General features: G+C 36.0%; 1 protein-coding gene across 3 annotated transcripts in view; it reads left to right on the forward strand.

Moving 5' to 3' along the window:
• The window catches only part of MCF2 (MCF.2 cell line derived transforming sequence), a 126,027-nt gene extending 115,581 nt beyond the window's left edge, over positions 1-10,446 (forward strand). Inside the window, exons 29-31 of one of the 3 annotated variants that reach the window (XM_070290649.1) lie at positions 2,477-2,589; positions 3,482-3,582; positions 8,743-10,446. In XM_070290649.1, the coding sequence (XP_070146750.1) occupies positions 2,477-2,589; positions 3,482-3,582; positions 8,743-8,786 (258 nt within the window). In that variant the 3' untranslated portion in view covers positions 8,787-10,446. Of the gene's footprint in view, positions 1-937; positions 2,273-2,476; positions 2,590-3,481; positions 3,583-8,742 lie in introns of those variants that run through there. The other 2 variants (XM_070290650.1, XM_070290651.1) reach the window with 2 other exon arrangements.
• Positions 10,447-16,778: the final 6,332 nt, after the last annotated feature.

A 16,778-nucleotide genomic window follows, 5' to 3' on the forward strand; every position in this document is an offset into this window, starting at 1 on the left:
TTTTAGTAGGCTGTCAAAAAACATGCTAATGCTATGAATCTTAGCATATCCGAGCAGGGGAACACCCCATAAAAATAAAGGCTGCTTTAGGGTAAAAGTAAATGTTTTCTAGAAGAATTAGTTTTTGCTGTTATTAGGCTCCTAGTGGCTTATCCCAAGGAGTTAGGACTGTTTAGGATAAATCTCCAGTTTTCTGAAGTCACCAGTGTGGAGGGTGGAAATATTGTTTTTGTAGTGGACTGTTCCTTAGTGATTAACAGAGGAATACATTCAGTTGGGCAGTTCTGGTCTCAAAGCTCCATAGCATTGATGCTGGAATGAGTTCTTTAAAAAAGCAACAGAATATTTTTTTCATCAATAATATAATGACCATAATTCATATTTGTATGGTCGTTTACAGTTGACAAAATGATTTCACACTGAATATTCATAGTCTTAGTGAGAAAAAGGGCAGGGTTTATTCCCTCCAACTGACAGAGGAGGAGATCGAGGCTCAGGGCTGGTAAGAGATTTGTCCAGAGTTCGTTGTCTAGGCCAGTAGTGCTCAAACTTTTTAGTGAATTTGCATTTTTCAAACAAAAAAAATGTAGTGAGAAGGGGGGCATGTGAAATATTTTTGCAACCAAAGAAAATGAAGACATAAAGGACTTACCTGATGGTCCAGGGGCTAGGACTTTGTGCTTCCACTGCAGCGGCACAGGTTTGATCCTTGGTTAGGGAACTAAGGTCCCTCAAGCTGCATGGTGCAACCAAAAAAATTTTTTTTTGCAAATCTATTTAACATCTGACTTCAGAAAAGACAGCTGGATTCTCGTACTGGCATTTACATTCAGTCTGTTGTGCTATCACACATTTGGTGACCTCTTGAAAATGCCTTAGTAGACTTGTGAGAGGATGAGAATGAAAAAGGCAAATAATAGAACTTTTACTCTTGCAGGCCCTGGGAACCCCCCAACCTTGAGAATCACTGAAAAGAACTTTCATTTCCCGAAGTAACATTATCTGAGGACAGGAGGGGTCATTGTTCATTGAGCAACAAGTCAGGGGAAGCTGGGTGGGGTTTCAATGCTTGCTGTAAATGATGCTCTACGAAGGGATGGTCAAGAACTGAGAAAGCTTTCACTAAGCATTTTTCCAGCTATCATGTCAGAAAATAAAGCAAATATGCAAAATTAAAGAATGCTTTCATCTTAGGGGGCGGGAATGGAGGAAAACCCAATAGCTCTTCTCCTTTCTCCCATGAATTCCCTGACTTGTGCTACTAAGGAAAATAGATACAAAGATAATATGGTGCATTCCACACCCCTCAATAAAATAACCCCCAAACTAAACAGAAAAGTAAGTAGGAATGAGCTATCTTTTAGCCTCACTTTATTAAGTCAAAACCAAGAAATAATGGGTGCTGCTTCCCTTGGAGAAGCCTGAGTCAGAGATGGCTGTCCTGTTTTAATGAGGCTACTCTCTTGAATGGCAAGGAGCTCTTTCCTGCCTGCTTCTCAACCCATATGATAAAAATACTGCTCAAAAGACATTCAACCCAAGTGATGTGGATAATACTTTCAGGTTAATTCTTTTGGATGTGCAAAGGCTCGATACCACATAATTCTTTCTTTCCTTTTTTTTTTAAACCTTTTTAAATTGTATCTTATATTTAATTGGAGGGTAATTACATTATTGTGAATGGTTTCTGCCATATATAGACAACTTTCCTTTTATATTAAAAAGGCATTTTTAATTATGGTACTCTTTTTCTATAAAATCATATATCCAATGTCTAAGATACTGTGCTGGAAAAACTCACATCTCAGAATACATTTGGACTTGATTATTATTTCTTCTCTGTCTACGTTGTAACCAAATTCAATCTGTGTGCCTTGGATTATTTAGCTTATTAATGAATCAAGTTAAAATTCTAGCTGCAAAATGATTAAGGCCAAGTAAAGCACAGCATTATGGTTTAATATGCTTTTATTGGACTAAGCTTTTGCGCCCATGATTTTTACCTGTGCAAAATGATATGAAGCACAGAAATCCTTTTGGGGACATCTGTAAATCTTTGTTCAGGGCCATTGCCTTTTTTATGTGCCAAGATAATTGTTTTTTATGAGAGTAATTTACAAATAACAGTATTTAAATATTATTTTCATGCTTTTTTCTGGATTTATGTTTATTATTCATGTAACTTTAATCAGTCGGGCTCTGTTATTTTCTGTGTCGTTCACACTGTAATTCTGTTCTCACAAATAAAGATGAATTCTTCAGGTTAAATAAACACATGTTCTTCTGGTTTTTTTTTTTTTTTTTTTTTTTTTTGCCATCACAAACTGTTCAATGTTTGTTTGTTCCTAAAAAGCTGCTGCAGCTAACCACATTTGCCATTGAGGAAAAGAGCAAAGTCTTTATGTCACAGAACATGCAGTTATACAAGTAGCTTTGCATTCAAATTTGTAATGTCATTTTTCAAACAACCTTACAGTCTCCAGGCAAATATAAAGCCCTAGCAGATTGCAGAAAGAGAGGCTCAGAAGACCTCCTGATTAGAAATGGAGATGTCATTCAGCTTCTCCATGAGGATGCTGAGGGTCGATGGTAGGTGCATTCTCCATGGCTATGTTAACCTCCCCCCTGGGGCACAGAGCTATCTAATCAGATGTTCTGCTTTACTTGTATCTTTGTTATACAGTCTCAAGAAGCAGAAATATCACATTTCTTATCAGTGTTTCAATTTCATTGCTTCAGCCATGCCTATATAGCTCACTGAAAGGAATGTTAACCTTTGGTGAGTGAAGAATGCTTTGAAAGAATGAAATGCTTTGAGTCTGCATGCTCTTTTGTGGTTTACCTTTGACTCAGATGTTTCAGCTGATATATTGGGCTACAAATCACATTACATTAGGTCAAGTCATTCATTAATTCATCACATGTTTAAATGCCCACTATGTGCCAGGGACCATGTTCACTATTCTACAACATAGCTGCACTTTGCTTTATTAGTTCAAATACTGACTTTTTAGTCTTATCATTCTGTCCTCATGCATCTGACTTTATATAGCACTCATTGCAAAGATGCTTCTGCCAAATATACTGTTTAATTACAGAGAACCCAAAACAGGAAGGAAATATTGTTTGGGAGAGGACTGAATGAAACTTCCATAAAGCTTATGGAAATTTTATATAAAATAATTTTGCCTTCATTGTATCAATAACTTTAACTGAAATGCTACATTAACTGTGTACTCTGACCCTAAAGGTGGAAGAGTGTACACATGAGAGTGAATTAATGATGGATCAATAATGTAATAGCCTTTTTTGTTAGTAATCTAAGTCCTATGTAGATTACTCAAAGGACTCAAGCATAGTGTCATGAAGTTTTTTGATTACATGCAATAGTTTTGTGAAAATTTGAGCTTCAATGCATTGTATATGTCAATTTTATTACCTTCTACTACCATTATTGGCTACTAATTCACTTATTATTTAGGTTGGTGAAAAATCTAAACAGAAGAAAAGAAGGTCTGATTCCAGGGAACAGTTTGCAGATTTTAATCGGTGACTATAGGTTTCGGAATGCCAAAGGTACAGGTATAATATGAACTGGATTGTATGCTATTTGTTTAAAGCCTAAAAATGTTACAGCTCCACCAAGTGTAATTGGCATAGGATAAGAACCTCTCTGCACTTTGAAATAAGCTGCAAGTTGACTTATTAATAATTTTTTTTCTTTTAATAGTTTTAAATTAATGAATAGAGATGTTTTAAACATGTCAAACTTTTCCCTACAAAATTGATAGGTTTGAAAGGAAAGTTCATATATAGTGCTGTCTCGTAAGAGATCCTTCAGAACTAAACATTGATGATATACTTTTAAGGATCCAGCCTTACTATCCAAGAATGCTTTAGCAGTGTGTGTTTACTCAGTTCTAAGAGCATATTCTTTCCTTATGGTAGGTTTCTACTGCACTTGTGTATTCTGTGCCCAACTTAATGTGTGAAGATACTATGAAGCAATGAGAATGTTCCTTTCTATTAACCATTAGTTAATGGTTAAAAACCATTGGTTAACAACCATTAGCACTTGAAATTTCTATATACAAACCAATATTCTTATAACATTTTCACCTGATACTGAGCTATTTATACAAAGGCAGCACAAAAAACCCAGACTTGTTTGTGAACAAGATTATTATTATGTGTACATATTTCTTTGAATTCCTAGTTTGGGACTTGTATTTGAATTCTAGGTGATATTGTGTTTAAATGAATCTAACAGGCCAGGAGTAACTTGATTCCAAATTTCATTTATGGCATGAAACAAAACCTAAGTGTGATAGGATTCACTATAAATATTGGGTCACATGGGAATCCCCAAAATGGAATCTCTTCTTATTTTTTTGTTTGTTTTTGGTTCTCTAAATCTGGGCCACCTTTCAAAAATTTTTAGATAATTATTGAATTGCTTAATTAGTAATCAGAAGAAGTTGCTAGACCAACAACCTGACCCAATTGGCATTTATTCAAAATCTATACCCAACAACTGCAGAATATGCCATTATTTTTAAGTATACATGGAACATTCACCAAGATAGATCATAACATTAGATCACAAAAGAAATCTCAATAAATTTCAGAAGATCAGAATCATACAGTCTCAAAAGATATTATGTTAGAAATAGATAATCCCTAAATATTTGGATATTAAATAATACACATGTAAATAACACATGGGACAAAGAGGAAATAACAACAGTAATTATAATCATTTAAAATTGAATGAAAATGAAATGTGACATATCAAAATTCGGGGATGCAGCTCAAGAGGAGGGAAATGTAGGGAATTGTATAGGTTTAAGTACTTGTATTACACACTTAAAAAGTCAGTATAATTTGGCATATTAACATAATAAAGGGGGAAATTATGTAATCATTTCAGTAGATACAGAAAAGCACTTGACAAAACTCCATACACATTCATGATAACAACTCTGACTATGATAGGAATAAAGGGAAAAATGTGTGCTTGTGAAAAACCAAAGTTAACCTCATACTTAATGATAAAACATTAGAAGCTTTTCCCCTTAAGATTGGGAATAAGCCAAGGATATTCATTCTTACCATTTCTATTTAACCTTATATTGGAAGTGTTAGTCAGTGCCATAATTCAAGCTGAAGAGATAAGAAACAAAAGAAAAGAGACAACGTTCTCATGCTTAACAGATCTTGTTATGTCCAAAAACCACTGGAAATCTATATACAAAATGACTCTACTAGAAGTAATAAGTGAATTTTATAAGGCAATGGTATACAAAACCATTATATAAAAGTAAATTGTAATTTTATATCCTAGTAACAAAGAATTGAAAAAAGAAACAAATACCATTAGTAATATAAAGCATAAAATAAACAGGAATAAATCTAACAAATGTCCAAGGCTTCTATACTCAGAGGAACAGATAATTGCTGGGATATATTTAAGATGACCTACTAGAAGGAGAGATATACCATGTTGGAAGATTGGAAATTTTATTGTTAAGAAATTCATTGTCCCCAAATTGATAGATAATTCAATCAAAATTTTAGCAAGCTCATTTGAATAAAAAAATAAGACAGGTTTATTATAAAATGGATGGCAAAAAAAAAAAAAAAAACAAACCTAGAACAGAAGAATCTCAAAAATCTTGAGGATTTACATATCTGATTTCAAGACCTACCAAAAGGCTACGGTAGTGAATACAGTGGGTATTGGCTTGCTGCTGCTGCTAAGTTGCTTCTGCTGCTAAGTCGCTTCAGTCATGTCCAACTCTGTGCGACACCATAGACAGCAGCCCACCAGGCTCTGCCGTCCTTGGGATTCTCTAGGCAAGAACACTGGAGTGGGTTGCCATTTCTTTCTCCAAAGCATGAAAGTGAAAAGTGAAAGTGAAGTCACTGAGTCGTGTCCAACTCTCAGCGACCCCATCGACTGCAGCCTACCAGGCTCCTCTGTCCATGGGATTTTCCAGGCAAGAGGACTGGAGTGGGGTGCCATTGCCTTCTCCGTAAGTTGCTTCAGTTGTGTCCAACTCTGTGTGACCCTCTGGATGGCAGCCCACCAAGCTCCCCTGTCCCTGGGATTCTCCAGGCAAGAACACTGGAGTGGGTTGCCATTTCCTTCTCCAATGCATAAAAGTGAAAAGTGAAAGTAAAGTCGCTCAGTCGTGTCTGACTGTTCGCGACCCCATGGACTGCAGCCTACCAGGCTCCTCCATCCATGGGATTTTCCAGGCAAGAGTACTGGAGTGGGTTGCCATTGCCTTCTCCGGTGGGTATTGGCTTATGTATCAGAAAATGGAGTTCAGAAATAGTCCCACACATGTTAATATATAACTGATTAATGGGCTTCCCACATGTTGCAGTGGTAAAGAATCTGCCTGCCAATGGAGAAAACACAGGTTTGATCCCTGGGTAGGGAAGATCCCCTGGAGAAGGGTATGGCAACCCACTCCAGTATTATTGCCTGGAAAATCCCATGGACAGAGGAGCCTGGCAGGCTCCAGTCCATGGGGTCACAAAAGAGTTGGACACAACTGAGGAACTGAGCACACATGCAGTGTTTAATCAAGGTGTCAGCTGAATGGGGAAAGGAAGGTTGTTTTAGCAAATGGTGCAGGGTATCCACATGAAAAAATGAAGCTCCATCCCTATACCTCACTCCACACACAAAAATTAATTTGAGTGGGCATCATAGACCTAAACAAAAGCTAGAAACATAAAGCTTCTAAGCACAAGATAGTATCTTCATGCCTGTGAGCAGTTAACCATTTCTTTCTTGTATTATACAGGGCAGATACAGTGCTAACAATAAAGGAACAGTATCAGACAAAGAAACATTGCACGTGCTGAATTGAGCACTTTACCCTTTTAAAAATGTGTATGTATTGAAAGAAGGTAAAATTCAAGATAGTGACATTTTGAACACTTTCAAAAGCCAAATAGTTGTAATGAATCATATTCCCCCCCCCCCGAATTAACTGATTCCATCTTACACATTAAAGAGTTAAGTTCGAAAATAAATAAAACCCTTGGAGAAGGAAATGGCAACCCACTCCAATATTCTTGCCTGGGAAATCCCATGGACAGAAGAGCCTGTTGGGCTACAGTCCATGGGGTCACAAAAGAGTCAGACACAACTTAGCAACTTAACAACAACAACAATAATAGTATCTACCCCATAGGGTTGTTTTGAGGACTACATGAATACCTAAAAAAAAAAAAAGAAAGAAAATAAATAAAACCATCTTTCTGTCAATTGCTTTATGCTTATTTAAGTCAGTAATGAGAGAGAGAAAAGAAACACATGAGTTACTTAAAATACATGCTCAAAGAACTGTGTAAATTAACATATATAAATCATTTTTAACAAAGCATATTTTAAAAGCCAATAAAGCTATGAAGTAAAAGTGCAGTGTATATACTAGAAAATAATGGCCTTTCTTGTACTCAGGTCTCCAAAATTCAAAATTGAAAACACCAAATGCATTCATCTAACTTCCATATAATATTAGCATTTCTATTCAACATTAGGAACACTCTGTAGATTTTCCATAACTTTTATCATCATCATTTAAATATAGAGCCAGATGTCCTCATACTTAATTCAAGACAAAGTTAATTACATTCAATTTTAGCTAACTGTAATGCAGGACATGTAAAATTACATATTTGATTAGTTTTAATTTGAAATGATTCCATTACTGTAACTAATCACAGTAGATTTAGGGCATATTACCATTCTTTGAAAAGTACATGACAAAACAAATCTACTTCAAGCCTGTGCTTATTTTTCAGGCAATAAAGGGCTTACCATACATTTGTTGATGTACGTACACTTTATTTGGGGAAAAAAAATCACACTATTCTTTCCATTTGTATTTTCTACTTTCTACCATCAATATACTTTTCACTATCCTTTTCTTTCTTGCAATGTTGTTGGGAGAGTTACGTGTAATGGATTGGTATATCATCAGCATTTAAAGCATGTATTACTCTCTTAGTGTGACATGCTACTAGATAAGGTGACATGGTTCCATAGGTCCCTGTTCTCTAGCAAGTTCTGACTTTAGGTGTTTTAAAAATATACATTTCTTTCAAGTAACATGTATTTATGACAGGCCAAATTAACAAAAATTAATACTTATTGGTAGATTTTGGTTGAATGCTATAATATCATGTGGTTCTGATTGAGATTTATCCTCATATTACATTGCATAGGACAAAATAGTATAGCATGGCCTATAAAAATAGATTGTATTGTGTGTCAGTTAATGGATTAGGAAATGAAAATTGACCACATATGCAACTGTCAACAGCACTTAGGTTTCAAAATATATATTATTTTATTTGAATATATATTCTGGCAAATGGAATGTAAAGGTATCTCTGTGAATTATGTGCTTAGCATGTTTCATCTGTGTGTACACAGCATAATTCATACAATATTTCTGAAATGTGGTTGTATGTGATGTGAATTGTATTTATTTTGCTTCTAGTGAAGTTATGCTGTTTGTAAAGTAGATGCTTTTTACAAGCCACTATGTAACAGAATAACAACTTTCATATTAAAATAAACATTCAAAAGATATCACCTTTGAAATTAGGATGGACCTTTCGAATCCTCACATTTAGTGTTAGAAGTTGTAGCATGGACAACATTTTTGGCTTTAAAAGTCAACTGGAGTATTAACATCATTCTTCATTATTTTGTAGATGCTGCTCTGAGTAACAAGGAAACTAAGTTCCCCTTGAATTAAAGGAGAATGAATAGACTTTAAAAAATAAGGTTTCCTTTGGAGGTGTGAACTAGATTATAGCTCTAGTTCAATGTTACAGATAAACAGTACAAGAGTCAGATGATCCTATGCTGCCAATGACATTCACAGAATTTCCTCAGGACTGAGGTGGACTTCGTCATTCACAGTTTGTGTCATTCTTGCAAGAAGCCATCTTCACACCCTCCATCCCCTCAGGTGAAAAGTGCAGTGTTATTTTGTTTCCAAGTAGGGTTTTTCAAGGCATGCATTCAGATTCCATCTGAAAACCATATTATCAATTATTCTGAACATTTACAGGCAAAAATTTGGGGGGTAACTTTTCAGTAACAAAACAAAACAAAAATCCAAAGAGAGATGAGAGATAATCAGAGATTTTAAACCCCTTTGGTAATTGATAGTTTATTTTATTATTTAATTTTGTTATCTTTGTGACTTTACTATACCAAAGGGATATGTTCTGAAGGACCTCTTTTGCACTTAGACTGGTATTTAGGGTTGTCAGAGCTGTCTTTGAAAGGCCCAAAGCTAAAAATCCTGCAGTTAGGATGCGGAAGTTTACATTTTATGCATTGAAATTTAGATACATCACAGCTTTAAGTTAAATATTAGTATTTGCACAAGAGGTGTTCCTGTAACAAAGCTCTGCTTTTCAGTGTCTTTACTTGCTTTTGAATTTTCTAGAAAAATCTATTCTAGTGCAGGGTTTCATAAGTTATATTGTATTTCTTTGTGTGCCCTTTCTTTAATAATATATGTATATATATGGATGTCCTTCTTTTAAATATGTAAACACTAAGATCTCTTGTTTTAAAGCACAGGCTCAGTTGTTGCATGTAGTGTTGAACTTAGGCTTGGAGTATTCTGTATTATGGGCCACTGAAGTCAGTGGTTTGAAATTGCTGCCTTTTGAATCATGGATCGTGAGTTTTACTATCAAGCTGGCATATTAGGTGCATGGTTTTTGATGACTGGTTTTACAAAAAACAACTATATAATACACAAATTATTTATCTTTTAAAGTAGTTTTGTATATTATGTCAAATCATAGTTTATTTCAATGGTATCATTTGATGTAACCATTTATATGACAAACCAATTGTATTTTATTCAAAGGCACCTGTAAATTATAAATCTTCTAATGTCCAATTGCTAGAAATTGTGATGGCTGATTTATAACTAACTCATGAAACTGTCCATATGTTTGATATTTCACTTGATTAATGCTCCTGAAACAACAACAAAATATTAAAATACACTTATTTTGTTTGCTGATCCTGTGGCCAGAAGATAGAGCTAGGAGTTAAAACCTTCAAATAATGGTGCCCCTCTGCACAAAACATTTAATTTTCATGGTATTAAACTAAGAATTTTAATCATTTAAGAAAATACTGAGTTCTATAGATTCAAACATACAGTATACTCTTTTAATGTTTTAATCACTGACAATGAATGCTATATTTGTACATGTATTTGTATATGTAACTGCACTGTATTGATTTTATTGGACTTACAAATGTGTGTTACTATGAAACATAGCAGCAATTTCCCTTTAAGTCTTCGAATTTTAATTACATTATAAATGTACTAAAAATGTAAATGTACTTGCATTAATTCCACATTAAATATATCCAACCTTAAACTCACTCGTATATATTTTTTGGTTTAGTATCATTGAAAAAACTTTTCCTTTCTTTTTTTTTTAAATAGAAGTATAGTTGACTTACAATATTGTGTTAATTACTGCTGTACAACAAAGTAATTCAGTTATATACACACACACATATATATTCTTTTCCATTATGGTTTGTTTATCTTAAGATATTGAATACAGTTCTCTGTGCTATACAGCAGAACCTTGTTTATCCATTCTATATATAAAAGCTTACATCTGCTAGCCCCAACCTTGCACTCCATCCCTCCCCTAAGACCTTCCCTGCTTGGCAACCCCCAGTCTCTTCTCTAATCCATTATTCTGTTTCTGTTTCATAGATAGGTTCATTTGTGTCATATTTTAGATTCAACATACAAGTGATGTCACGTGGTATTTGTCTTTCTCTTTCTGACTTCACTTAGTGTGATAATCTCTAGTTGCATCCATGTTGCTGCAAATGGCATTATTTCACTCTTTTTAATTGCTAAGTAATATTCCATTGCCTATATGTACTACATCTTCTTTATCCAGTCATCTGTTGATAGACATTTAGGTTGTTTCCACATCTTGGCTATTGTGAATAGTGCTGCTATGAACATAGAGATGCATGTATGTTTTCAAATTATGGTTTTGTCCTGACATGTGCCCAGGAGTGGGATTTCTGGGTCATATGCTAGCCTATTTTTAGTTTTCTGAGGAACCTCCATACTGTTTTTCACAGTGGCTGTGCCAACTTATGTTCCCACCTACAGTATAGGAGGGTTTCTTTTTCTCCACACCCTCCCCAGCATTTGTTATTTGTAGACTTTCAATGATTGCCCTTCTGACTGATTGTACCTCATTGTAGTTTTGATTTGCATTTGTCTAATAATTAGTGATGTTGAGCATCTTTTTATGTGCCTGTTGGCCATCTATTTCCTCTTTGGAGAAATGTCTATTTGGGTCTTCTGCCCATTTTTGAATTGAGTTTTTGTTGTTATTGTTGTTATTGTTGAGTTGTGTGAGCTGTTTGTATATGCTGGAAATTAAGCCCTTGTCTGTTGCATCATTTGCAAATATCTTCTCCCATTCTATAGGTTGTCATCATTTTGTTTATGGTTTTCTTTGCTTCACAATAGCTGGTAAGTTTGATAGGTCCCATTTGTTTATTTATTTATTTTTAATTTCTATTGCCTGGAGGGAGTGACCTAAGAAAACATTGGTATGATTTGTCAGAAAATAGAAAACTCCTTTCCTTTCATTTATTAGTGATACACTAAAGACACCATAATTGTTTTGAGTTACTTGCTTACCTTCACTTTTGTCATGAAGTTGTAATAAATAAAACAAAGAAAATGAGCTCAATGATAGATAAAATACCATAGAACAAAGAAAACCCAGAAACAGAGTCTTATATATATGTAATTTGCTGTATTGATGGATGTAGCATTGCATGTCGGGAAATGAGAGACAGTTTAATACATAGTGCTAGGAAAGTTGTAAAAACATGTTTACTTGTAGCCTTGCTTCTCTGAGAGAGACAGAGACACAGAGACATCTGACCAGAACTAGGGTAAAATATTTTGCTCAAAAAGTTTCTTTACCCAAATCTGTAGGATGGCAGTACATGAGGTTTCAGGGGTTAGATAGCCATAGTTGTGAGAGGGTATTTCCACACACTGAAAAAAAAATCTGCTTCCATTTGATGAAGCCCAAGGAAAACTGGAAAGCATCTAGATACCCACAGTTGTTTTCTGAACTGTTGATTTTGCCAAGAGCTCTTAGCTGGGTTTCCTAGACTTAATCTTTTCCACAGCCCATTTGGGAGTTAGAACTTATGCCTTAATATAGAAAGAGAATCAAAACCTATCACATTGGTGTGGTTGGGTTGTTTTAGTTGTTTTAATGACTATCCCATCACAGATTCAGCTATTTCTTTTGGCCTTTAAATTTATTTTTAGCTTTTTTGAGGAAGCACCAGCAGTGAACTGCTTAATCACACATTTAATTCATCTTCAAGAACTCCCTGAAAATTAAAATGTGTTTTCAAGTTTTTATTTATGCATTGGCTGAGGAATAAATATTGGGCTGACCAGAAAGTTTGTTCAAATATTTCTGTAAGAACTTATGGAAAAACTTGAATGAACTTTATAGCCAACCCAATATTATTGTTGACATTTCCACAGTTACATATGAATCTCACAATATAGAGTATGTAGTTGTTATAAAAGACTTCCCAACTTCTAGGCTATGGTATTCTCTTAAGAAGAGAGAAAATTTCAGAGTATATTTTTGAAAGCATAAGACAGTATGGAAAATGCTCCACTTGAAGAGAAATTAGGTCAGTGATTTTGTTTGAGGTTTAGTCAGAAATCAATCCAGTTTCACTTAACAGACTTTCTCTGAGAAAAATGCTTGTTATTAGTAGGTATTAGAACACAGGAATGGTCTTCCCTTAGGAGCAGTAGACTCCAGAGTGCTCAGTGAATCAAGTCTCAAGCAATTAACTGTCAAAACAAGTCATTTTTATTACATTTCAGTACACTTCCCCTTTGTTGATTTGGGATGATCAGTTTGTAGTTGGTCTTATGGGGTCTGCTCAAGGACAGCAAGCAAACCAACCAACCAATGTTACAGACAAAACTAAACCCTTTATATCATTCAAAAGGAAATTAATAGAAGTGACAACTGGCTTTTTTTTTTTTTAAATGTCTCTTTAGTTCAAAATGTATTTTCTATGTTAAAGCTCAAGACATAACTCAAGTCTAAAGTTTTCCCTTAATAGAGTCACAGATGTAGAGAACAAACTTAGGGTTACCAGGGGTGAAAGAGGAGAATGGGATAAACTGGAAGATAGAGATCGACATATATATATATATATATATATATATATATATATATATATATATATATATATATACACAAAAAAAAAATTATGTGTAAAATAGGTAACTAATAAGAACCTGCTGTATAGCACAAGGAACTCTACTCAGTACTCTTTAATGGCCTATATGAGCTTATATGGGAATAGAATCTTAAAAAGAGGGTATATATGTATATGTATAACTGATTCACTTTGCTTACTAACAACATTGTAAGGCAAGTATACTCCAGTAAAAATTAATTAAAAATTTAAAAAGTTTTCCCTTGTACTTGATGAGAAGCTACCTTATAATCGTTGATCACCTCATTTCGCATATGCGAATTCACCATTAAATTCTGAAGCAAGTGTATACAAAATAGGACTAATAATGTGTATTGAGAACAGCCCATGAAGCTGGACTTTGTGAAAAAGGTAAATGAAACTTTCCTTAAGCCCAAAGCAAATAAAATGTAAACTGTTCCAAAGATAGATACGTTTCATCTAAGTATTCATGAGATAGACTCACTAACTTAGTTACTCCCAATATAACTAAACAAACAGGCTGGAGAATAAATTAAAACATCATAATAGAACAGAGGACCAGGGTAGAGTGAAAGTCAGAAAGATCTGAAGCATGAAAAGAACGTGATGTGCTGAGAATTATCTTAGTGAATATATTTTTTAATCTCAGTTTGATAGTGAATGTGCTCTTTTACATGGCAAGCTACAAGAACAAATAAAATAAGTGAACTTTAACTTCTCAACCGTAACAAAAATGACTTAAAATGGAAAAATCCTAGTGGATGTTTTGGAATCTAATATTAGAAAGTAAAGTGGTCTCTTTACTGACCTTGGGGAAGATACAAAGCTACACTTATACATTTAGAGCTAGTTTCAAAATACCTGAATTCAATGCAAAACAGCCATTTTACATATGAGAATTTGTAGCTCTAAAATCTGCTTGTGTTCTTCAAAATACCAAGTGTTGGAAAGGATGTGAAACAAGAACTCTTACATGATGATACTGGCACATAAATTGGTACAACCCTTTGATGAACAATTTGCTAATACCAAACAAAGTTGAAGTAAATACTGTATAGCTTAGCAATTCCACTCTGAAGTATCTACCCCTGGGAAACATTGACACATGTGCTCAAGGAGCTCAAGACTATAACCATGGTCTTAAGGCTAATCTGTTTTACATTTCCTAGAAAGTAATGATAACTCCTCTCATAATCCTTGGAAGGACATGAATGTAGGCATTCTATATATCTGTCTCTTTTTCTATGGCATATTCCCTGTGTTCAGAGTGAATTTCTCATTCTTACCTTAGATGACTGTGTTTTGCTCTGATGTGGTCAGTAATAGATTGTTTTCCTTCCATTTCATTTATCCATTGGTTCATTCATTTAACAAGCATGCACTGAGTTTCTCAGGGCTTCCCAGGTGGCGCTAGTGGTCAAGAAATCGCCTGCCAATGCAGGAGACTTAAGAGATGGGGCTTCGATCCCAGGGTCAGGAAGATCCTCTGGAGGAGGGCATGGCAACCCACTCCAGTATTCTTGCCTGGAGAGGCCCCATGGACAAAGGAGCCTGGCAGGCTATAGTCCATAGGGTTGCAGAGTTGGACATGACTGAAGTGACAGCACACATGCATGCGCTGTTTCTCAGAGACCTGGTGCATTCTTAATTTGGCTACTTAATTCTTTATTTGGCTGAGTTTTAATATCATGAAAATGCATGCTTATTTTTGTCATATATTCCAAGAGGAAAACAGATTTTTATATACAGATCTTCACTAAAGCATGTCATGTGTAAAGCCTGGGACCCTTTTAGCTTTATGAGGTCAACACCTGAGCCACTACATGATTATTGATTTGCAGAAGCTATCTACGACAGCATGCTGGAAGCATCAGCAAGTTTTTATAGATTAGGATCTCATATTTAACATTGTGAAGAAGCAACCTTTTGAAAAGAAGTCCTTGGAATCAGGAATATCCCTGTGCCTATTTCCATCCTTCTCCAATCAAGAGGTAACTCTGGAGGGTGGGGGAAAAAGGAGGTCAGTCTCCTACCAGGGTGAAATGATCTGGCCAGGAGTTCAAAATATTATTCTCCTTCTGTGACAGGTCCTCATCTCTGTTCTAGAAGCCATTGCCTCTTTAAGAAAGTTTCTGCCTGCTGTTTTTCCCTTCGGATAACCTTATCCCTACTAGAGGCTGAAATTAACTGGAAATCTCTAGACAAGCCATAAATAACCCCACAGACACAGTGGAAATAGTCTGCCTTGAAAGTACTCTTTGAGAAAATGAGTAATCTGGATACCTGGCTTGGTTGGAAAGGACAGGGGTCCCAGGCCAAGTTTTTTGCCTGCTGTAACTTTGGCAGTCTCCATAGTTTCAAGAACATGATTTTTGTGGCTTTAACCATGAAATTCCCCCAGCCCCCCACCCCCAGTTTTTATTTTGTATTAATCCACTGACCCTAACATTCTTTTTTTAATCCTGAGATTTCTAAATGGCATCAGCCTCATATTCAAAAGGAGCACTGAGTGCTTTGCTCAGACAGGCCTGTCAGCTGTTGAAGTCTGTTTCCCTTGTCACCCAGGACTGTATGGCATTGTTAGCACCCCAGGTTCGGCTGGCTTTTGAAGCCTTCCTTCAACTTTCAAACAACTTCTGCAGTAGCCTGTTGTCTTGGTGTGCTGCCTATGTTTTGCCCCGCGGGGTTGCAATCAATCGAGCTGAAATGTTTCCGGGATGACTGTGTGCCAGATAACAGTGATCAACTTGCTCTGGAAGTCAAATGTCACACCTGGTAGGCCCAGTTCTCTCAGCTTGGCTAAAAGCCAGACACCAGCACTGCAGGTTCACTCCACAGGTGCTGCTCTGAGTCCAGGACTTTGGTTCCAGTTTGTTTTTGGACGGCCACTCTGCCTTCCCTGCTACCCGACAGTCTTGTTGATTTGGTCACTTGTTTGTCAATTAGAGCATCATTAATGAGAATTTCAATGGCACCCCCACTCCAGTACTCTTGCCTTGAAAATCCCATGGATGGAGGAGCCTTGTAGGTTGCAGTCCAGGGGGTCGCAAAGAGTCGGACATGACTGAGCAACTTCACTTTCACTTTTCAGTTTTATGCATTGGAGAAGGAAATGGCAACCCACTCCAGTGTTCTTGCCTGGAGAATCCCAGGGACAGGGGAGCCTGGTGGGCTGCCGTCTCTGGGGTCACATAGAGTCGGACACGACTGAAGCGACTTAGCAGCGGTAGCAATAAGAATTTCAGGCAGTGTTCAGTCCCAGGTTTGCTGAAAGGATTTCCACCAATGCAGAATGCCCCCCGCTGCCCTAAAAACACAGACAAAGCTCTAATTGAAAGCACTGTACTTCCACATGTGAAGTGGGAGACCTGGGTCTGGCCTTATCTTGGCCTCAATTTCCTCATCTGTTAAATGGACAGAGTGATTTGGATTGTGT

The sequence above is a fragment of the Ovis canadensis genome, chromosome X (assembly GCF_042477335.2).
Source record: "Ovis canadensis isolate MfBH-ARS-UI-01 breed Bighorn chromosome X, ARS-UI_OviCan_v2, whole genome shotgun sequence".
NCBI classification, from domain to species: Eukaryota; Metazoa; Chordata; class Mammalia; order Artiodactyla; family Bovidae; genus Ovis; species Ovis canadensis.